A 22,348-nucleotide genomic window follows, 5' to 3' on the forward strand; every position below is an offset into this window, starting at 1 on the left:
TTATCTGTGTCATTAAATAATTATAAAAAAAAGAGTAGATTCAATAAATATATTTTCACTCTTTCTTAATTATTCTCCAGGCAGATTATCTGTTTTCAAGAATGAAAATTCAAAAAATTAATAATTAAAAATTATTAAATAATTTAATAATTTTAATTAAATTATTATCTGACATCTTTTAATTATTAACTTTCCATTATCGAAAAAAAATTGGAGTATTCCATCCTCCTGGTAAGAAGAATATGAGTAGTGCTAGGGATGGGCTAAATCTTTGGTTTATGAATAAAATGAATATCACCTATACTATCCAGAATAAACATCCGAATACCAGGAATAATAAACATCTCATGTTATAAAAAGTTAATTTTTAGTTCACCAAGGTTCAAACTCTTGACATTCCGGATCTAGAACTCTAATACCATGTCCTGAAACCACTCATCCCAAAAACATAACTTGATAGGACAATGTAACACTAATAATCATATCTCTAATACTAAACTTTTATTTAGGTCATTGGCTCCTATACTTTCTCGAAGAATATATGCTTCATGTGAGTTTTCATCGTGCTGTTCCTATTGGTTTTTACTGGCGCATTTTCACATGGAAACGAAATGAAACAAGTACTCGTGGAATTCTCATAGCTTGACACGACATGAGTGCGAGTGCGGTGACAAATACATTTCACAAACCGCAATTACTCGTTCGTCTTCCTCTTCCCTCTCCACTTTCCAGGGTTTCGCTTCATCCGAACAACAAGCACAATGACCACCTCCTCTCTCCCTCGCTTGCTCTCCACGGTACCAAACCCTGCACCTTACCTCACCAGATCCGAACCCCTGACTCGCTCTATTTCCAACTCAGTTTCGCGCCTCCTCTGTTCCTACTCGACTCAGCAGCCCCGCGAAAACACCGTTACCGAACAAGAACACGCACCGAGCCTTTCTCACAAAGAGGAAAGCATGCGAACCGAAGAACAAGAACAAGAACAAGAACAACAACACGACGATGATGATGAAGATGGCGAGCTTGTGAACGACGAGACCGGTGAGGTTGGTGGGCCCAAAGGGCCCGAGCCCACCAGGTACGGCGATTGGGAGCGTAAGGGTCGATGCTTTGATTTCTGAGCTTTTTTTTTTCTTTCCATTTTAAAATATTAATAATGAAGGCATAATAAAGTTAATACATTTCCGTTGGATATTGTGCTTGATTTGCTTACTTCTTCTGATGTTATACTTATTGTAAGAGAGGATTATGTAATTTTTTATTTTCTTCTCCCTAATGAATCAGTTGAGTGATTGCTCTCAATAGGATGGTTATGTAATTTCCACGGGTTTGAATGAACTGATGATTTGGTTTAACAATGCAGAAACATCTCATTTTTATTTCTAGCAACTGTAGAAGGCATGTAACTTTATTTATAATTGAGATGGTCTTGTTGGTTTTACTATTGAGATGAATATTGTGGATGAAGATTGATATTGTGCTATTTCCTCTTTTTGTTTACTGCTGTGGTCATTTTTAATGATTGGTAAAGACGAGAGCCAAGAGATGGTTCGGCGAATCTTGAGGTACTGGTTACATTTTAAAGGTGCATGATATGTCTTTCGAATATGAAGGTGAAATTGGTGTTTATCGTTCCTTATCATTTGGTCAGAAGTTATCAATTCAGAGCAAGCTGTCGCATAGAAGGGATTATGCTGGAATTGAAAGTATTGTAATTTTGTAAGCAATTCGCCAACTGAGGGATCCTTCTTGGTACATTTGTTGCAGTAAATATAGGGAAGTAAGAATGTTTTGATGGAAATATTTCCAAACTAGAGCCTTAAAACTTCCCAAACCTGCTACAACTATTTTTTGTGGATAATATTGCCAACTAGTGATTTGGCTGAAGAAAATAGCCCCAACAATGAACCTTGGCATCTTTCAACTTTAGTTCAGACTTCAGAGACAATTTTGCAGCAAACTATTTTCTATGCAATACAATTCTGGGGCTTGCCTTTTCTCTTCAGGTAATTGCTAGTTTTTCATGTTAAATATTTTATTTATGGTGCTTGCACTCTCATTTTAATTTATTTACTTTATTTTTGTGTCTCTCTCTAACAAACCAAACTAAATTTGAAGATTAAACTAGTTTAGTGATTTTGATCAGTGTAATACTTTATTGAGAGTTTGGTAGAATATCTCTTCTAGAATCCCATCAATTAGTTAGTTAGTGAAGTTGGAGTATAAATAAAGGTAAGAAGGATTTAGTTAGGTTTCCTTGATCATTTGTTAGTGTGTTGGAAGACTTGAGGAGGCTCGCTACTTTGCCCTTTATCATTGTAGAACGTTGTTCCATTAATAAACAATATCTTTTGGATACTAGTTCTATATTGGTATCAGTGATGGGTTATCCCGTGGTTTATAATGGAGGGTTGCCCAGAAGTTTTAATCTGAGGACTTTCTAAAGACTGCCAGTTATTCCTTTAGTGCTCTCTCTTCACTGTAGGTCTCCCTAATGCTCAAAGATGCTTAATGCTAAAACTAGTAAATATATATGTTTGATGATCTCCATTGTTTTGGGTGAAGAATGGAGGTGTTTTGTTTTCTCATTACTTGATTATGAATGTACAAGAAAGGAGTAAGTACCTAAAGTGGTATTTGTGAATTTTCCTGCTAATTTCTTTGAATATGTGCGGGTTGAATAACCTATATGACCAAGCCAAGTGGCTGATGCATTAAACATAGTGGTTTTTTTGTTTTTGAGTGCAATAGTTTTCACTCTAGGGAGGTAGGGGATCCTAATACTCACATGACTTATTGGAAGGAAGAGTATGAGTCTGTGAGAGACAAAGGAAAAGTATGGTTCACCTCTGAAAACTGAGTCAGTCCGTTTAAAGCTCTAGTCTCTAGTACACCTCTCTATCATTGGGTGTGGACTTACGCTTTGAAGTGTTCATTTTTATGCATATCGGGAACATTCTTTAGCTCAAATTGAAGATATTCTCATAAAATAGGTGGCATGAAGCATTATTAGAGAGGTTTTCTGAAGCAGATAATTTCCCAGAATTTACTAATCATGTGTAGCGAATAGAATGTAAAGGTTCTTGTGGCCTTGGTGTTATGGGGTTTCTTTGTCCTATTGTAGACAAACCTTTTGAGAGGGGTCAGATGATGCCTTGATCCTGAGTCGGGGGAAGTGGGGAAGTAATATTTTTCTTTTTAACATCTTTTTCCAGTTGATATGTTTGGTTTTTCTGTTACTGAACTGTTCAACCGTTACCGTGTTTATTAATATTAAACGTGATAATGCTTCATTGTTGAAAATGTTCCTTATCATTGTTTAGATAAACAGTGTCCTTAATTAATATCATTATTGATACAGGAAAAAAGATTTAGTAGTTGCTAGTCAAGTAAACAAATTGGACCGAACATGAAAACTGGCAAAGTGGATGGATTTTAAAGCTAGTGTACTCTTTGGCCGAGTATGGTATATATAATTGTGAAAGCAAATTTTATACTATCCTCTATATTCTCTTGAATGGCTTTGAGAAGAAAATGTTGTCATTGTCATGGTTGTAGGAGCTACAAAACCAAGGTAAGTGCTAAGACACAATGCCGGAGCCATGTCTTATGGTCTGGTTCTAATTTTCTGTTTTAGAATGAGAATTATTTATTTTTATTGTTCTTATTCTTGCTTAAAAAGATAGAAAATTTCAAAGGAAACTACATTTCATCTTTTCATGGCTTGTGCCTTGATCAGATCCATGATCCATCAACAATTCATTTTTCCATGGAGTTTCTTAAATGCTTATTTGATAGGCATATTTCCTTTGGTTGGATTTCCGATGGATTCACTTCAACTTCTTATTGGGCATCGAGATCAACCCTCCTTGACCTTTTAAGCCCTAACAAAGAAGGCAAAGAATTTGATAGAGCTCTCTGCTAGAATTCCATCCAATGGAACTGCCTAAAATATTCACAAATTTGTCCCAGTCCATTATCTTGTATTTATCTAGTGTTAACAAAACATATATTTTGACATCTTTTACACACATAATTACAAAATTAAGAGAAAAGGACAAATAAAGCTTTGATCTTTTAAGTTTTCAAGAATTTAAAAATATTTTTAAATTTGTGACCTTTTTAAAATCTAGACATATTGATTTCTCATATTTATTTGTGTCTATCAGACTCAATGGAAAAATTAAAAGTGACTCCCGTTGTATTGAATTGACTTGGTTGATACAGATGCACATATAAGAGACTTAAATATATTTTTAAATCTTTAGAGACTGAAATGTCGGTGGACTAAAAAGTCGAGATAGATTTGTCCAATTCTCTAAAATTAATAACAACAGTCCATATTATTATTATTATTATTATTATTATTATTATTATTATTATTGCCCTTTTCTCATGAATAATTGATGTAAAATTGAAGCAAGTTGGGGTGGTGGGGCTCAGTAGCGACCGAAACGTTTTTGACTCTGATATGATATTTGAGAAATGATATTTTATCTATTTATAAACTCCCAAAAATGGAAAGACCAAACTAAACAGCAGCACACAAACACAATAATGCAAAGCCAAGCACCATTCCCCTGCTCTTCAATCACACCAAAATTTGTATCACTCCTTTTCACAATCATCCTCCTTTTCCTACAACCATCCACCGCCAAGAAGCACCACTCGCCATGCCCCCCTTCTTCCTGCGGCCAAATCCGCAACATAACTTTCCCATTCCGACTCAAAGGCGACCCAAGCCACTGCGGCAACAAAAGGTACGAACTCGAATGCGATAGCAACAACGCCACAGTGCTAACTCTCTTCTCAGGTAACTACCACGTTCACCACATCGATTACAAGAATTATAGCATCAAGTTGAGTGATGCGGGTCTCAGCGACAACGCTAATTGTTCATTCATCCCTCGCACTTTCTTATATGACAGAAGTTTCAAGTTCGCCATCGGCCCCGATGATTTTGGATCGCAACCATTCACTTTAAACAATTTCGATCCAGATACAGTAGACACTTTCGATCCATCAAGAGTAGCGTATTTTAACTGCACCGATGCAGTAACTGATGGCGCTGCATACGTGAAGGTAGATATAACCGCAAGTCGTTGTAGTGCCTTGGACTTGGGGAATGTGTATGTAATGGTGGGAGCATGGTACAGTGTGACTGAAATCAAGGTTGGGTGCAGTTTGATGGTGGCTACGCTTACGGATAAGATTCCGGCGGAGATCGGAGAAGGGAGTAACAACGTGTCTTATGAGGAGATCCGGAAGGTGGTTGGCGAAGGGTTTAGCGTCTCTTGGTTGCCGGCGGTTTGCGAGGAGAAGTGTGGAAAGAAGACAAATTGCAAGGTGGTCAATGTTTCGACTGGAGAAGTCCAATGTGACAGGCGCTATTGCCACTACGCTTACCATACAACCGATAAGTGCGGTATGTGAACGCCACTCATTCATTCATAAATATTATTAATATTAATATTAATTAATTAATAATTTATTTTCATTTTAATAGGAATATCTCAGTTATACATGTGTTTTCTTTAGTTGCAAACCATTTATATAAGTTAAAGTTTAATTTAAGTGTCTCATAGTATTTTACCTTACATATAATATCAGATCCATTTTTATTCTCTTTCTTTCAAAGAAAAAAAAAACTATTTGCCATGTAGTATAACTTGGAAAAAAAAAGTTGTATGTAAAAAAAAAAATTATATCCATTCTTAAGATGAAACAAAATCATATAGATATATTATTTTTACACTTTAAATGATTCTATATAGTCATTTGAAAATAAAATTATTTTAATGGCCAAAAGAGTAAAACTAAATCAATCTATTTATGTATAAAAAATGCAGTTAAAAAAATTAATGTATTGGGTTTTTTTTTTCCTTTTTTGGGGGGTCTGACTTGTATATTAAAATTTTATAATCATATTATCTTAAATATCCTCTTCCATTAACTAGCTTCACAAACTGATCATATTTGACTAACTGACCTGTTTTTCCATGGTCTATAACAGTATAACGTGTACACGCACGGAAAGTAGATAGGAGACATAGGAGACGGCTTGTCATAGTTTGATCTTACGTATATACTTGTTGTTTCACTATGATTATATCAGCTCATCGTTAGGCAATGGTTAAAGTCATTTAAATTTTTTATTCACAAATATTATAATCAATTGACAAGCAGATAATATGTCTCAACTTAGTCGACCTAATCAAATATGGTTCATATTATCATATAGCATTTATTTATTTATTTTAATCATATAATCATTTCTATCATTTGCTGATATAAATTATTGATGTTTTGAATATTATAGGAATTGCAGAACAGGCTATCGGTTATGCTCGAGGTAAGATCGTAAGGATATTCCTTCTTCCTATTATTTTTTATCCTTTTAATCTATATTTAATAAAATGTTGATATATTTAAAGTACGAATTGAAGTATAACTGAAAAGAATGAAGTCTGAATATGATGATTGACTATGGTTAGTGGATCACTAGCGTATGTATAATAATAATGAGCATAATAGACACATTATGTCTATCATTGCTTTTTTTCCCCTAGTATATATATGTATTAAGTCTATTTTTCTTGATTCCTTTTGCAGCTTATCTCAGAGGCATTGTATTTGGTAAGTTTATCTACATTTTGAAGTGTTTATTTGCATAATTTAGTAAGGAGCGGCGATGTGTTAAACTCTGCTGTCTAACTCGTGTTAATTAATTGAATCTAGCATGAATAGTTTACTCATACTCACATATTGGAAGGCATCTAATTTTTTTTTTAAATGTATATACTTATCTATGAAGTACATACACTTTTCTGATTTGCCTTGTTCGTGTGTCGGACACATTTCGGACACGACACTCATCGACACTTGTCCGACACGCGTGTTTTCGGTGTCCAACTGTGTCTTAATAAAAAGTAAAAAATTCTTCTCCAGACACACTTGAGCACGTTTAAATATCATCACGTGTCAATATGTTTAACTTTATTTTTGACATGTATTCTTGAAATGAGTTTAGAAATAGTATATATTATTAATTTTTAAAAACAAAAAATATTTTAAATACTTTATATAATTAAAAATAATTAAAAAATTAATTTATATCTTGATATCAATAAAATACCAAAATATCATTACAATTTATTTAAAAAAAAACTTTATATTTTATATATATGTGGTGTCTCTGTGTCTTATAAGATTCTTAAATTCGTGTGTCCGCATATCCCATGTCGTGTCATGTCTCGTGTTTGTGTCAATATTCGTGCATCATAGATTCTTATGCATGTTTGTGAACTAACCCGTGAAAGAACTCAAAGAAGGTTACCTTGCCTAATGATCAATTATGGGTGCAGGATTAGGAAGTAGAATAACATTCAGCACAAGAAACCTGGGCAACGCAGTTGGGCTGGAGTATTTTGATGGGGGAATATTCATTGGTAGAAATATTATACCAGTAATACTTGTAACTAGATACGTACTTGGAGTTGCAGTTCTACTTTCAGTATTGATCTACATATGGCGACGAAGACATTGGTCAATATATGGAAACATTGAACATTTTTTGCTAGACAGCAATCTAAATCCCATAAGGTATGAATACAAAGAAATCAAGAAAATGAGTGGTGGTTTCAAAGTGAAATTGGGTAAAGGTGGCTTTGGGGCAGTATACAAAGGAAAACTTCGTAGTGGTCCTGATGTAGCGGTAAAGATGTTGAACGAACCCAATGCTAATGGCCAAGACTTCATCAACGAAGTTGCTACAATTGGAAGAATACATCATGTTAATGTGGTACGTCTTGTTGGATATTGTGTCGAGAAAAAAAAGCGTGCTCTGGTGTATGAATTCATGCCTAATGGATCATTGGATAAATACATTTTTGCTAAGGAAGGGACTGTGCCTTTGAGTTACGAGAAGATGTATGAAATATCTCTTGGAGTGGCTCGTGGAATTGCGTATTTACATCAAGGTTGTGATATGCAAATTCTACATTTTGATATCAAGCCGCATAATATTCTTTTAGATGACAACTTCGTCCCAAAGGTATCTGATTTTGGACTTGCAAAGCTATATCCCGTGGATGGTAGCACTGTCACTTTGACTGCAGCAAGAGGAACTTTAGGCTACATGGCTCCGGAGTTGTTCTACAAAAACATTGGAGGAGTATCTTATAAGGCTGATGTCTATAGTTTTGGAATGCTTTTGATGGAAATGGCAAGTAGGAGGAGGAATTCAAATCCTAATGCCGATGAATCAAGCCAATTTTACTTCCCATTTTGGATACATGATCAGCTTTATGAGGAGAGTGAGATTGAAATCGAAGATGCCTCAGAGGAGGAAAAGAGCCTAGTTAAAAAGATGTTCTTAGTTGCACTTTGGTGCATACAGCTAAAGCCTAGTGATCGTCCTTCGATGAACAAGGTAGTAGAGATGCTGGAAGGGGATAACGACGGCAGTCTTGCATTGCCTCCAAAGCCTTCTTTCTATTCACATGAAGCTTCTAGATATGTTAAGGAGGTCAATTCCAACCAAGCGTCGAGCATGAATTCCTCTGGTACTAGTTATCTTGGTGAAACCACAACTGACTATTCAATGGAGGATGATGATTAACTAATTAGAACAGAGCATATCCATTTCATATAGGATTATGATTATGTTATGGCAGTGATATGAGTTCTCCATGTTTGATGAGATCACAGATTCGTTTTTTATGGCAACATAATTGTTGTATTGTTACCAAGGACGGTGTAGTTTATCTCGTTCAATTAGATCTTTTAGAATAATTTTTTGGGTGTGAATATCATTTTGAAGATGTAATTTTTAGAACATTCAAGGCATAAAAGTTGTATATTTTCTTGAGTGCTGATAAAAGTTGTATAGACAAATTGTATAATACTAATCGAGTTGCTGATGCGTTTGCTTGTTTGGGTCATTCTATTGAATTGGGTGTTCATAAGTATCTTTTGGCTCATCCTTCTATGTGTATTTTCTTTCGATGGGATGATATTAGGCGTGTTTTTCTTTCCAGTTTGATTGTGTAATTTTGTTTTTGGAGTTGGGTCCTGTTTATCAAGGCCACCTAAAAATATAGACGCAATTCAAGAGAGAATGTTCAAAATTGCTCTACACAGAGTCATAAAGACGTAAATAGTAAGGATGATTTATTTGCAAGATAAATGTGCTACATGCTTTCGATTCGTGTCATGCATGATTCCATGTTATGAAAATTACAAGTGGAAGTAGCATATGAACGAGGGGAAGAATCTTTATGTATTGCATCTTGCATCAGTCTCCAATATAAATACATTTTATTAGCAAGAGGTGAATTGCCTTTACTCTAACTCAGGAATAACCTCTAGCTCAAAATTTAGATGTCTTGATGAAACAACTGCATTATTATTGTTTCTACTTGAGCTGGTAGTGGAGTCAAACGGTGTAGGGGGGACCGTTAACTTGTCTCCTTCCCTTTCAAGCATTTGTACCACAGTTTTCATTGATGGACGATCTACAGGATTCCACTGAATGCACCAAAGTCCTACAATGGCAAGTTTCTTGGCAATTTTCATGTCTCCCTCATTGTCAATATCAATGTGGATGTCTTTCCCTTCAAGCATATTATGGATCCATTCTGGGTACAAAACTTGGAAAATTTCCTCACCAGACACATTTGTGTTCTTTCTTCCTCCAACCATCTCAAGTAGCAACATTCCAAAGCTATAAATATCAGACTTGTACGACACGTTACCAAAATTTCTTGAGAATACTTCAGGGGCAATATAGCCCAATGTCCCCCTCGCCGCAGTCATAGACACCGTGCTTTGATTTTTCGGACACAACTTTGCAAGGCCAAAATCTGTTATTTTTGGAGTGAAGTGATCATCTAGTAACACATTATGGGGATTTATGTCAAAATGGAGTATCCTATGATCACAACCAAGATGGAGATACTCAAGGCCTTTGGCAACACCAAGAGCAATTCTCTGAAGCTTCACCCAACCAAGGAAAGCATCCCTGTTATCCGGTGGAGCTAAGAATTTCTGCAACGAACCGTTCGGAAACAGATCATAGACAAGAGCACGGTGGAATCCGTCTGCGCAGAATCCGAGCAAGCGAACAACATTGACATGATGAATCTTTCCCATAGTTCCCACTTCATTTATGAAATCCTTGCCATCACCTTGCGTATCGTTGAGTACCTTCACGGCAACAAGAATTTCTTTGGAGAGCATTCCTTTGAATACTGCTCCGTGTGCTCCTTCGCCTAAGCTTTCCTTAAAGCCATTTGTGATTCTCTTAATATCTTTGTAAGTGAATCTTGTAGGCTTCATGGCCCTGTAATCCTCCAAGAATTTTTCTATCCTGTCTTGGTCTTCTCCTTTAGTCTTAAAGTACCGATAAATATGGTACATTGCAAAGGCCAACAAGACCAAAAGCATCAAACAAATTATTGTCCCTGTAATGTATAAAACAGCGTTGCTTCAATTAGAGAAAAAAAATTTAACATTATTTTAAGAATAATGATTGAGAGTGCTAATTTATCTTCATAATTGTCCTTAGATGAGTAAGAATGTAAATATACATTATTTTTGAAAATATAAAAAAGATAAAAAAAATAAAATTTTCATTTAGCAAATTAAAAAGATAACTAAAAAATGAGTTAAGATTTTTATATTTTTCTTATAAACTATACTACATGTAAAAAAAAATTAACCACTAAAACCAGTCATTATATGTGTGTATAAATAAATACATATGTTGTTTAACTCATTTTTAATATGAATTTTGTATTTTAATTTGTATTTTATACTACTGGTTAATTTTAGTAACTGATTTTTATGTCGTATAGAATACATGTTGAAATATAAGATATAAGTTAAAACAAATTAAACAGTAGCATTTTTGTTTTATGATTTGAATACTTAACCTAAATCTGTACAACAGGTTAAAGTGACTTATTCTTTATAGCTGCTGCAAGTACTACTAATTTTCAATATTACAAAGTTTTGGAAGCCACCTACATGGCTACATTGAGGTCATTGATAACCTGAAACTTTTATTTCTCTAATCAAAGTTCTCTTTTACTATAAAAATATGAATAGTATTAGGTGTCAAAGACCTTACTATTTTCACCGTGAATATTTCTAACTGAGAACAATGAATAACCGAAAGCAAGTTAGGTGGTAAGCAACACGTATGGATTCTTCATACCTGCAACAATTAGAACAAGAGTGGATGTCGAAATCTTGTTTGTTTTGCAAACGAAACACTCAATTTCCTCTTTCGTACCATCGCTCTTGAGTCTGCATTTCTTGCCCTGTGCTTCACACTGCCCACAGTTAGGGTTCGACCATCCAAGAAACAAACTAGTCTCATCATCATCCGTAAACCTCCATTGGACCGATAAAACATCACGCACCTTGGTGCACGATAGTATTCCCGGATCAATGATGAAGCTACTAGAATCTAGTTGCAAAATTGGACAGGAATAGGAAGAACTCGAAGCGCAACTAAAGAAAGAGACATTACTGTAACTAGTTTCGCCGCCGTAATATGGTGATATGAATCGGAAAGGTGAAGTTGACGAATTTCCGAGCGCTAAAAGCTGGCTAGCAAGGCAGTTATTTGGGTGATAGATCTGAATTTGCTGAGATTTGTAATCGATTTGCTTCACAAAGAAGCTTACTGATGGAAACCTTTGGAAGTTTCAGCAGAGCTTGATGTTTATCGTTACATGAGAGTTCAAATCCAGGTAGATAGGTAGCATTTTGATTCAGGTTGCTATTTTTGAGATGAAATGGGAACTGGATCTTGATGCGTCCACATTTGTCCGTACATCGGCAGTTAACTGTAACGGAATTTGGCGCCAGAAAAAGAACCAACAGCAAAATGGAGAAATTCTGAGAACGGAACATTGGGTTAGTTGTGAAATAGAAAGGATTTGCAGAGGTTCAAGATGTTGGTTGTCATGCATTTTTTGTTTAAAGATAGATCAGGCAGGCATCCCATGGCAACAAGCAACAGCAACTTGCCACTTATTTTAATTTTTATTTTTTTCCCTTTTTGGGTACTAATTTCCGTTCACTTTTTTAAGTCTTGGTCATTTGTGGCGGCCTTGTGTTCCTGGGTCCAGTCATTCCCCGAAATGGGGATATTTTGACTTATGAGTTATCACCAATTCACCATGATTGTGCTTGGTATTGAAATATCTTTTAGAGTAAATACTTGGTCATTGTTTTAGAGATTGTTATCAAAATCAGACCGACCGGTCTAGTCGGACTAAAAATACGGTGAATTGGTAACAAAATTGATCCGAGTGAGCTAGCTAAATGGACAAGGAAGAGAACCAACGAGATCCGATTTGAATCGATCGGGTTTGATAAAAACGGACAAACTGGTGGATTTGAAAAATTTTGGATCAGTTCGAACTCTAGTTTTTTGTTTTTTCTTAAGTGAAACGGCAGTGTTTTGATTATTTAAAAAAAAAAATCTGAACCGAAAATCTGAAACCCTAGCTCGAAGCTTTTCAGTTTCCACACCAAACCTATTCCCTTTTCCCAAATTCCAAGACAAGAAAGAGACCCGTTCAACCCTTGTCATTCTCACCGAACTCGTAGTCTCGCTCTCGCACCACCCGACCACAGCCAGCGCCAATTCTATTGAACGGTGCGACATTGTCGATTACTGCTACTCAGAGTCATCGTCTCGGTGGCCCTTGAGTATCTTGGCTCGTCGCCTCCTGTCCTATGCCGCTATGTGTCTATCGTCGTCGTCCTCATTTTGCCGGTCCGATCGTCCAATCGTCCTTGTCATCGTTGTCGGCACCGTGCTTCTTTTCCGGTTTCTCTCTTCTCTGCCGGTGGTGCATTAGCCATAAGGCATGTATTTTTATTTTATTTTTTTATAAGGTATGTGTTACTGTAGGTAACCGGAGATTAATGGGTTGGATGGCGTTGGTTGGCCCAAACGTATGAAGGAGGAGGCTTGCAAGTGGATCTGCAACTCAGGGACTTCCGTCCGGCTTGTGCGCGTGAAAGAATGGGGGGTGGTACCTGCAAAGACACTCCAATGCCTAAGTCAGCAAGAGGGTGAGCAGGTCTAGAGAGTATTGGGACTTAGAGATACCTGAGAAGTGTCAGTGTATGTATAGTGGTGAACCAATAACCACCGTTAGAGTAGTGCCGCTTTTTTAGGGTGTTAACCGTCCCTTTATCTTAGGGAGGTTAAGATATGGCTCGTGGAAGTGGTTAGAGAGATTCTAGGGGCAGTTACTCATTTAAATGAGTGCTTATCTGCCAGCTAACCCTTCTTCCCGACTTCTTTAGAGCAAGTCGTGGTGAGTACCGACTTCGTAGCGGCTGATTTGGTGAAAAGGTGAGGCTCAACCCTTTGGGTCGGGCCTTTTTACTTGGATCCTGGGCCTTAGCGTTCGGCCAGGGTATGAACAGTGCCCTACTCGAGCCCAATTTCTTTTCAAGATTTGGGTTCGAGTATTTTACTCGGGATTGTAGCCGACTTGTTGGAGGACCGACGTGATGGTCTGAAACCGATGTGACTTTTCGTGACCTTTTGGTTCTGACAGTTACGTCTAATCAAGCGTCGCGTCCGTTAGGGATGTGCGTAGGGATTGATGGTCTTGGTAACGGTGCGTCTTTATTAATGACTGCCCCGTTTTTATCATTGTGCCCCTAACGTACTTATAAATACCTTCCCTCTCTTTCCTTGTTTCGTTTCTGCGATTTTTCAAATTTCCTCTTCATCTGTTCGTGCTGCACTCTTGTGTTCGAAGGCTTTTACTTCCTCCAACCCTCATTTTCAAATAAAGGTTAGTTTCTTCTGTAACATGCTTTTCTATTTGCATGCCTTTATTTTGTAGATAGATAGGTTGGTTTGTAGACTTCCGTTTAGTTCCGTATTCCCTCCTTTTAGAGACCGTGTTTTTTGATTTTCCTTTTCTTTTTCTCTTGTAGGTTTTTGTCACCTTTTTAGGAAAAGAAAATGGCTTCCGTAGATGTTCTTTCTCAGTGGGTTGATGTCACGGTCCTAGGGGAGGAACCTTCGGTCGATACTGAGTTTATCACCCACCTTCGTACTCGCCACAGAATTTGTACTTCTGAAGAGGACAAGCCGAAGTATGAGTTGGTAGTCCCGGGTCCAGAAGACCGGGTTTGCTTCGGGAGGGCCAATGAAGCGGCCCCTCATTTTTTCTTTATGTATGAGTGTCTGATCACCCGTTTGGGTGTTTTTCTTCCTTTTTCAAATTTTGAGATGTCTGTTTTGCATCACTGCCGAGTTGCCCCTACTCAGCTTCACCCCAACTCTTGGGGTTTTTTGAAAATTTATCAACTTATCAGCCAGGCTTTGGAGTTCCCGACCTCTTTGAAGATTTTTTTCTATCTTTTTCATATGACCAAACCCTTTAGTGGGTTAAATAATAAGCAACAGTGGGTGTCTTTCCGAGCCATACAGGGTCGGAGAGTTTTCACCCTTTTTGACGAATCCTTCCATGACTTTAAAAATTACTTTTTCAAAGTGCAAGCTGTAGAGGGTCACCACCCCTTTTTTCTGGATGATACTTCTTCTCCTCGCTTTCCCCTGTACTGGTTGGAGGCCTCCCCCTGTGAAAAATATGGTCTGGATGACCTAGACGAAGTGGAGGCGACCGTTGTGGGGTTCCTCTGAGAAGTGTGGGGGAGGGCCCCATATCTGGACACTAAGAAATTCCTCCAGGGATCTCCGACTTTTATCCAGGCGCAACTAGGTAGCTTTTGTTTTTCTAATTTACTTCCGACTTGTGATTTCTTGTACCGACTTGTTTGACTTTTAGATACTTCTTGTTTTTGTAGAGATGGCAAAGAAGAATGCTCAGGAATCTTACCAGAGAGTCCAGGAGGCCAAAGCAAGGTCTCGAGCCAGGACTGGTGACTCCAAGGCGGTTATCTCTCCTCCTCCTCCTCCTCCTCTTCCTCGGAACGTTGGGACTCCTTTCCAGCCCATTGTGATTTCTTCTTCAGCTTCCTCTCAGCCACTCCCCTCCGCCCGACCTTCTCCTGAGCCCGAGAAGAAGAAGCGCAAGACTTTAGAGTCTGGCTCTTCTTTTGAAGGTGAGGTTAAGGCGGATGCCCTTGCATTCGTCCGAAAGTACATCTACCCCCATGCTCGTATAAGTATGGATGATGTATCTGTTCGGAATCACCTTACCACTTTGGTTGAGGAGAGTCTCAGGGCGGCGGGTGTTTGTGGTAAACTCTTAGATATTTTTGAGAAGGCTCCTCTCAGCTCTTTGGGTTCAACCTCGAAGGTTGAGGAGCTGGAAGGAAGGCTTCTTATATATCAAGAGCATGAGAGGGGGTTGAAGGAGGAGGTCGCCAAGCTGAGGGAGGAGAGAGATGGCCTTCGGGGAAGGAGAGGAAGTTGCAAGCCCAATGCAACATGGAGGTGGGCTTGAGGAAAACAGCGTAGGACAACTACCAAAGTTTATTTGAAGATCTTGTGTCTGTGAAGAATGATTTGCTGAATTCTCGGAAGGCATATACCGAGTTGGAGGACTCTATTGCTGAGGCTGCCGAGGAGGCTTGGAGGATCTTTAAGGAGCAAGTTGGAGTCATTGCTCCTGACTTGGATCTTTCTCCTTTGGATCCTGACAAAGTCGTCATTGACGGTGCCATAGTTGATCCCCCTGCTCCCGTGATCGTTTCCGAGTCAGAATTGAAGACTCGGGGGCAGAGGATCATTGAGTCCCCTCCTCACCCAAAGGACGCTCCGAGTTCTTCAGCAGTTCCTCCGACTTCCTCTTCGTCTCCTATGGATGCCTCTCTCCCTGGTCCTGGTGGCGCTCTTCCTGACTCTGGTGGTGGTGATCCGTCTACTCCTCTTCCGAAAAAGTAATTTGTTGGCTATTTGGGGGCCCGGCTTGTGGGTCCCCCCTTTTTTAAACTTTTTATTTGTGTTTGGTGGTGTTTGAACAATTTGCTTTTGGCCTTATAAGGCCGTAAACAAAAAATACCCTTTTTGATAAGGGTTTAAGTTAACAAAATAAATACCCTTTTTTGGATAAGGGTTTAAGTTACCTTATGCATGTATGCTTTTCTGACTTCTGTTTTTTGAAAAAACCCTTTTTGATCTTTTTAGTTTTGAAAACCTTTTTCCTGGCTGTCTGTCCTTTTTGGGTTCCTTTTCTCTAAGGAGCTCAGGATAGTACTTATGCTGCAATAGGTTTTTCGATTTCTTTTGCTATTCCTTTTACTCAACTTGTGATTTATTGAGTTCTTATGACTTAGGTTATTTTTGCGATGCGTTTTCTTTTCTACTCGAATTTTCATTTCGACTTATGAGTCTGAACGTTTCTGAGTTCTTCGCGATCATCTTTTATAACCTCTTTATACCGACTTGTACCTCGTCGTTTTATCCTGACGACCATCTAGGTCGGTTCATGGGATTTTCACGTTTTGTCGAGCTTAAGTCGGCGCGTTTCGTCGAAAGAAAGAGAAAACAAAGAAGGAATTTATAAGAGATATTTGTAAAAATGAAAGAGATCTTTATTAATTGGGGAGGTACCTTATTGCTACTAAGGGTTTTTGACAATCTATTTCCCTTAGCCTCTACTATGATGCCTCGTTAAAAACCCTTCTCCAGAAAAAAACCCTTTGATTTTTGGAAAAAATCATGAAGTTGGAAAAAGAGTACATCAGAGAGTAGAGTTTGCTTTTAACTGTAGTACCTTTTCATATTACAAGCATGCCACGACCTCGGTAACTCGGTTCCGTTCAGGTCGGTTACTTTATAATAACATTTTCCTAAGACCTCATTGACTTTGTATGGTCCCTTCCAATTTGCAGCGAGTTTTCCTTCCCCTGATTTGTTGACTCCAATGTCGTTTCTGATCAAGACCAAGTCATTCGGGGCGAATGCTCTTCGAATGACTTTTTTGTTGTACCTTGTAGTCATCCTTTGCTTCAACGCTACTTCTCTTATCTGGACTTCTTCTCGGATTTCGGGGAGCAAGTCGAGCTCCTCTTTGTGCCCCTGTATATTTCCGATCTCGTCATGGAGAATTACTCTTGGGCTTTGTTCGTTGACTTCTATTGGTATCATGGCTTCTACGCCATAGACTAGTCGGAAGGGCGTTTCTCCAGTGGCGGACTGGGGGGTTGTCCTGTAAGCCCACATCACTTGTGGGAGCTCTTCAGCCCAGGCTCCTTTGGCATCTTGTAATCTTTTCTTCAGCCCTGCCAATATGACTTTGTTGGCTGCCTCGGCTTGCCCATTGGCTTGTGGGTGCTCCACCGAGGTGAATTGGTGTTTGATTTTCATGCTGGCTACTAGGCTTCTAAAGGTAGCGTCGGTGAACTGGGTTCCATTATCTGTAGTAATGGAATAGGGTATCCCATACCTTGTGATGATATTTTTGTAGAGGAACCTCTGACTTCTCTGTGCGGTGATGGTGGCCAATGGTTCTGCTTCTATCCATTTTGTGAAGTAATCTATTCCCACGATCAGGTATTTGACTTGTCCTGGCGCCTGGGGAAAATGACCTAACAAATCCATTCCCCATTTCGCAAAGGGCCATGGAGAAGTGATGCTGATGAGCTCCTCCGGGGGAGCCACGTGGAAATTTGCATGCATCTGGCACGGTTGACACTTTTTCACAAACTCGGTCGCATCTTTCTGCAAGGTCGGCCAGTAGAATCCAGCTCGGATCACTTTCCTGGCTAATGACCTTGCTCCGAGATGATTTCCGCAGATCCCATTATGGACTTCCTCTAACACCTCGGTGGGTTTTGAGGTCGGTACGCACTTTAACAATGGTGTTGATATCCCCCTCCTGTAGAGAATATTTTTCACCAAGGTGTAGTGTTGTGCTTCCCTCCGGATTTTCTTAGCCTCTTTTTCCTCCTTCGGGAGGATGTCGAATTTCATGTATTCGACCAAGGGGTTCATCCATCCGAGGCTTAATCCGACTACCTCAAGGACCTCTTGTTTGTCTTTTTCTTTTACTACAAAGGGTTCCTGGAGAGTTTCCTGGATCAGGCTTCTGTTATTCCCTCCTGGCTTGGTACTTGCTAACTTGGATAGGGCGTCTGCTCTGCTATTTAGATCCCGAGTTATGTGTTTGACCTCGGTTTCTGCAAAGTGCCCAAGGTGTTCCAGAGTTTTTTCCAAGTACCTCTTCATATTTGGGTCCTTTGCCTGATACTCTCCACTTATCTGGGAGGTCACCACTTGCGAGTCGCTGTATATCATCACCTTTGTAGCACCGACTTCTTCCGCCAGCTTCAATCCAGCAATCAAGGCTTCATACTCTGCCTGATTATTTGAAGCTGGAAATTCAAATTTGAGGGAAACCTCTATCTGGGTTCCTCTTTCATCCACCAATATTATGCCTGCACCGCTTCTTGTTTTGTTTGAGGATCCATCTACATAGAGTTTCCATGTAGTTGGTTTTTCCTCTTGGTCTCCTGCGTATTCTGCAATGAAGTCGGTGAGGCACTGGGCTTTAATTGCCGTCCGAGTTTCATACTTCAAGTCGAACTCGGAGAGCTCTATTGCCCATTGAACCATTCTCCCTGCAACATCCGTCTTTTGGAGGATTTGCTTCATGGGTTGGTTCGTGCGGACTCTTATTGTGTGAGCTTGAAAGTAAGGTCGTAGCCTTCGTGAGGCTACTACTAAGGAGTAGGCAAACTTCTCTAGTTTGTGGTACCTTAGCTCAGGGCCTTGTAGAACTTTAATGATGAAATATACTGGGTGCTGACCGGCCTCGTCTTCTCTTATCAGGGCCGATGAGACGGCCTTGTCTGCTACAGATAAGTATAGGACGAGGTCTTCTCCAGCTATAGGTCGGGTCAGAATAGGAGGTTGGCTCAAGAATCTTTTGAACTCTTGGAACGCCTCCTCGCATTCAGGAGTCCATTCGAACTGACATCCCTTTCTCAATAAGGAGAACAGTGGAAGGGATTTTAGTGCTGATTCTGCCAAAAATCTGGAGAGGGCTGCAAGTCGGCCATTCAGTTGTTGGACCTCTCTTAAACAAGTCGAGCTTTTCATCTCCAGGATAGCTCTACACTTATCGGGATTTGCTTCGATCCCTCTTTGTGTCAGCATAAACCCTAGAAATTTTCCTGCCTCTACCGCGAAGGCACACTTTGCGGGATTTAGTCTCATCCCGTGTAACCTTATGGTGTCAAAGACTCGTGAGAGATCTGACAAGAGGTCGACTTCTTTTTCGGTTTTTACCAGCATGTCATCGACGTATACTTCCATTAGGCTTCCAAGGTGAGAGGCGAACACCTTATTCATCAACCTCTGGTATGTGGCCCCTGCATTTTTCAATCCAAATGGCATGACCACGTAGCAGAAATTAGCTTTGGGCGTGATGAATGACGTCTTCTCCTGGTCTGGCTCATACATCGGGATTTGGTTATACCCCGAGTAGGCATCCGTGAACGACAAGTATTGATACCCCGAGCTGGAGTCTACTAGGGTGTCAATACTTGGCAGTGGATAAGGGTCCTTGGGACAGGCCTTATTTAAGTCGGTATAGTCGACACACATTCTCCATTTGCCATTTTGTTTTTTGACTAGCACTACATTGGCTAGCCATGTTGGGTACTTGACTTCTCTGATGAAGCCGGCTTCTAGGAGCGCCTGTACTTGCTCTTCTACTACCAGGGCTCGTTCTGGGCCGAGCTTGCGTCTTCTTTGTTGTACAGGTCGGGACCCCGGGTAGACCGAAAGCTTGTGGGACATGAGCTCGGGGTCTATCCCAGGCATGTCGGAGGCCTTCCAGGCGAAGAGATCGGAGTTACCTCTTAAGAGTCTAGTCAACCCTTGTTTTAGGGTTACCCCTAGGTTGGCTCCTATGTGAGTATTTTTTCCTTCCTCTTCGCCTACCTGTATCTCCTCGGTTTTTCCTCCCGGCTGTAGTCGCAGCTCTTCTCTAGCCCTTGCACCTCCGAGCTCTATTGTGTGGACTTCTCGGCCTTTTCCTCTCAGGTTTAGGCTTTTATTGTAGCATTTCCTTGCCAATTTCTGGTCTCCCCTTACCGTTGCTATCCCCGCTGAGGTCGGGAATTTCATACAAAGGTGGGGAGTGGATATCACCGCTCCGAGTCGATTAAGGGTAGCTCTGCCGATTAAAGCATTATATGCTGACCCTACATCGATGACTATGAAGTCTATACTCAGAGTTTTTGATTTTCCCCTTTTCCAAAAGTGGTGGGGAGGGGCAAAAATCCCAGTGGCTTTATTGGCGTGTCACCTAATCCGTACAAGGTGTCGGGGTAGGATCTTAACTCTTTTTCATCCAACCCTAGTTTGTCGAAAGCGGGCTTGAAAAGAATATCCGCTGAGCTTCCTTGGTCTACTAGGGTTCTATGGAGATGGGCATTTGCTAGGATCATAGTTATTACCACTGGATCATCGTGTCCAGGGATTATTCCTTGCCCATCTTCTTTTGTGAATGAAATGGTAGGGAGGTCGGATGACTCTTCTCCGACCTGGTAGACTCTCTTGAGATGCCTTTTGCGAGAGGATTTGGTGAGTCCCCCTCCCGCGAACCCCCCTGAGATCATATGGATATGTCTCTCCGGAGTCTGCGGTGGTGGGTCTCTTCTATCCATATCATCTCGCTTTCTCTTCCCATGACTGTCCGACCTTTCTATGAGATATCTGTCAAGCCGACCTTCTCTAGCCAGCTTTTCTATCACATTTTTAAGGTCGTAGCAGTCGTTTGTGGAGTGACCATATATTTTATGGTACTCACAGTAGTCGCTGCGGCTCCCCCCTTTTTTATTTTTAATGGGTCTGGGGGGTGGCAGCCTTTCAGTATTACAAATCTTTCTGTATACATCCACTATAGAGACCTTTAGAGGAGTATAAGAGTGATATTTCCTTGGTCTATCGAGACCGAGTTCTTCCTTCTTCTTGGTTTCCCTCTCCCTCTCTTTTGTTGAGGGAGGGTGCCCATGTCGCCAACTCAGGTCTCTCAGCTTAGCATTTTCCTCCATGTTGATGTACTTTTCGGCTCTTTCCTGCACATCACTTAAAGAGATGGGGTGTCTTTTGGATATGGACTGTGAGAAGGGACCTTCTCTAAGCCCATTGACTAACCCCATTATGACTGCCTCTGTGGGCAGGTCTTGAATCTCTAAACATGCTTTGTTGAACCTTTCCATATAGGCTCGTAAGGATTCTCCGACCTCCTGCTTTATTCCCAGGAGGCTTGGCGCATGTTTCACTTTGTCTTTCTGGATAGAGAACCTCATCAAAAACTTCCTTGAGAGGTCTTCAAAACTGGTGACCGACCTCGGAGGGAGGCTGTCGAACCACTTCATCGCTGCTTTCGATAGGGTGGTCGGGAAAGCTTTACATCGCGTAGCATCGGAAGCATCAGCTAGGTACATCCGACTTTTGAAATTGCTTAAGTGATGCTTCGGATCCGTGGTTCCGTCATAGAGGTCCATATCGGGGCTTTTGAAGTTCCTTGGAACTTTTGCCCTCATTATGTCCTCGCTGAAAGGATCCTCTCCTCCTAGGGGCGGTTCTTCTCGTTCGTCACGGGAGTTCCGACCTTTGAAGGAGGATTCTAACTTTAAGAGTTTTCTTTCTAACTCTTTTTGTCGTTCCATCTCCTCTTTTAGGTTCTTTTCGATCTCCCTTTGTCGCTCCCGTTCCTGTTCTAACTGTTCCAGGCGACTTTGGTGGACGTGGACTAATCCCATGAGTTCAGTTGCATGGGATGGTCCATCTTTCTCTGATTCGCGCCCCTCTGAAGAATTCACCTTCGGATTTTTTACTCCGGAGGTACCTTCTCTGTGCTGATCGTTGGTTCCCTGGTGAAGGGTCAAGTCTGCATCATTGTTTCTGGTGTCCAGATTCTCTTGTTCAGAATCTGACTCGACATGACCCTCTTCGAGGGATCTGTCCGCCATCACTGGTTGATCTCTCGGGTCCCCGGCAACGGCGCCAATGTTACTGTAGGTAACCGGAGATTAATGGGCTGGATGGCGTTGGTTGGCCCAAACGTATGAAGGAGGAGGCTTGCAAGTGGATCTGCAACTCGGGGACCTCCGTCCGGCTTGTGCGTGTGAAAGAATGGGGGGTGGTACCTGCAAAGACACTCCAATGCCTAAGTCAGCAAGGGTGTGAGTAGGTCTAGAGAGTATTGGGACTTAGAGATACCTGAGAAGTGTCAGTGTATTTATAGTGGTGAACCAATAACCACCGTTGGAGTAGTGCCGCTTTTTTAGGGTGTTAACCGTCCCTTTATCTTAGGGAGGTTAAGATATGGCTCGTGGAAGTGGTTAGAGAGATTCTAGGGGCAGTTACTCATTTAAA

General features: G+C 40.3%; 3 protein-coding genes and 1 pseudogene across 5 annotated transcripts; 2 read left to right on the forward strand and 2 right to left on the reverse strand.

Moving 5' to 3' along the window:
- Window positions 1-761: 761 nt before the first annotated feature.
- Window positions 762-1,305, forward strand: LOC107605255 (succinate dehydrogenase assembly factor). The gene has a single exon (XM_016307065.3). It carries the CDS (start codon window positions 762-764, stop codon window positions 1,122-1,124), a length of 363 nt encoding a protein of 120 aa, XP_016162551.1. The 3' UTR covers window positions 1,125-1,305.
- A 129-nt stretch (window positions 1,306-1,434) lies between these two features.
- Window positions 1,435-8,945, forward strand: LOC107605254 (LEAF RUST 10 DISEASE-RESISTANCE LOCUS RECEPTOR-LIKE PROTEIN KINASE-like 2.3). Of its 3 annotated transcripts, none has more exons than XM_016307064.3 (6): window positions 1,435-2,009; window positions 3,365-3,577; window positions 4,424-5,428; window positions 6,323-6,355; window positions 6,616-6,639; window positions 7,368-8,945. In XM_016307064.3, the coding sequence occupies exons 3-6, from the start codon at window positions 4,489-4,491 to the stop codon at window positions 8,621-8,623; spliced, it is 2,253 nt and encodes a 750-aa protein (XP_016162550.1). In that variant the 5' UTR covers window positions 1,435-2,009; window positions 3,365-3,577; window positions 4,424-4,488; the 3' UTR covers window positions 8,624-8,945. The 3 variants fall into 3 exon arrangements, with proteins under 3 accessions (XP_016162550.1, XP_088347460.1, XP_088347461.1); XM_088491334.1 differs by having other exon boundaries at window positions 1,435-1,568; window positions 1,655-2,009; window positions 3,365-5,428; XM_088491335.1 differs by having other exon boundaries at window positions 1,435-1,568; window positions 1,658-2,009; window positions 3,365-5,428.
- Window positions 8,946-9,260: 315 nt separating this feature from the next.
- Window positions 9,261-12,049, reverse strand: LOC107647576 (rust resistance kinase Lr10). Its single transcript, XM_021105041.2, has 2 exons — window positions 11,222-12,049; window positions 9,261-10,466 (listed from the first exon to the last, which is right to left on the reverse strand). Exon 2 carries the CDS (start codon window positions 10,447-10,449, stop codon window positions 9,346-9,348), a length of 1,104 nt encoding a protein of 367 aa, XP_020960700.1. The 5' UTR covers window positions 10,450-10,466; window positions 11,222-12,049; the 3' UTR covers window positions 9,261-9,345.
- On the reverse strand, window positions 10,752-11,925 carry LOC110263844 (putative RING-H2 finger protein ATL21A; annotated as a pseudogene).
- Window positions 12,050-22,348: the final 10,299 nt, after the last annotated feature.

This window comes from Arachis ipaensis, chromosome B6, assembly GCF_059453495.1.
Source record: "Arachis ipaensis isolate K30076 ecotype BB chromosome B6, ASM5945349v1, whole genome shotgun sequence".
Classification (NCBI taxonomy): Eukaryota; Viridiplantae; Streptophyta; class Magnoliopsida; order Fabales; family Fabaceae; genus Arachis; species Arachis ipaensis.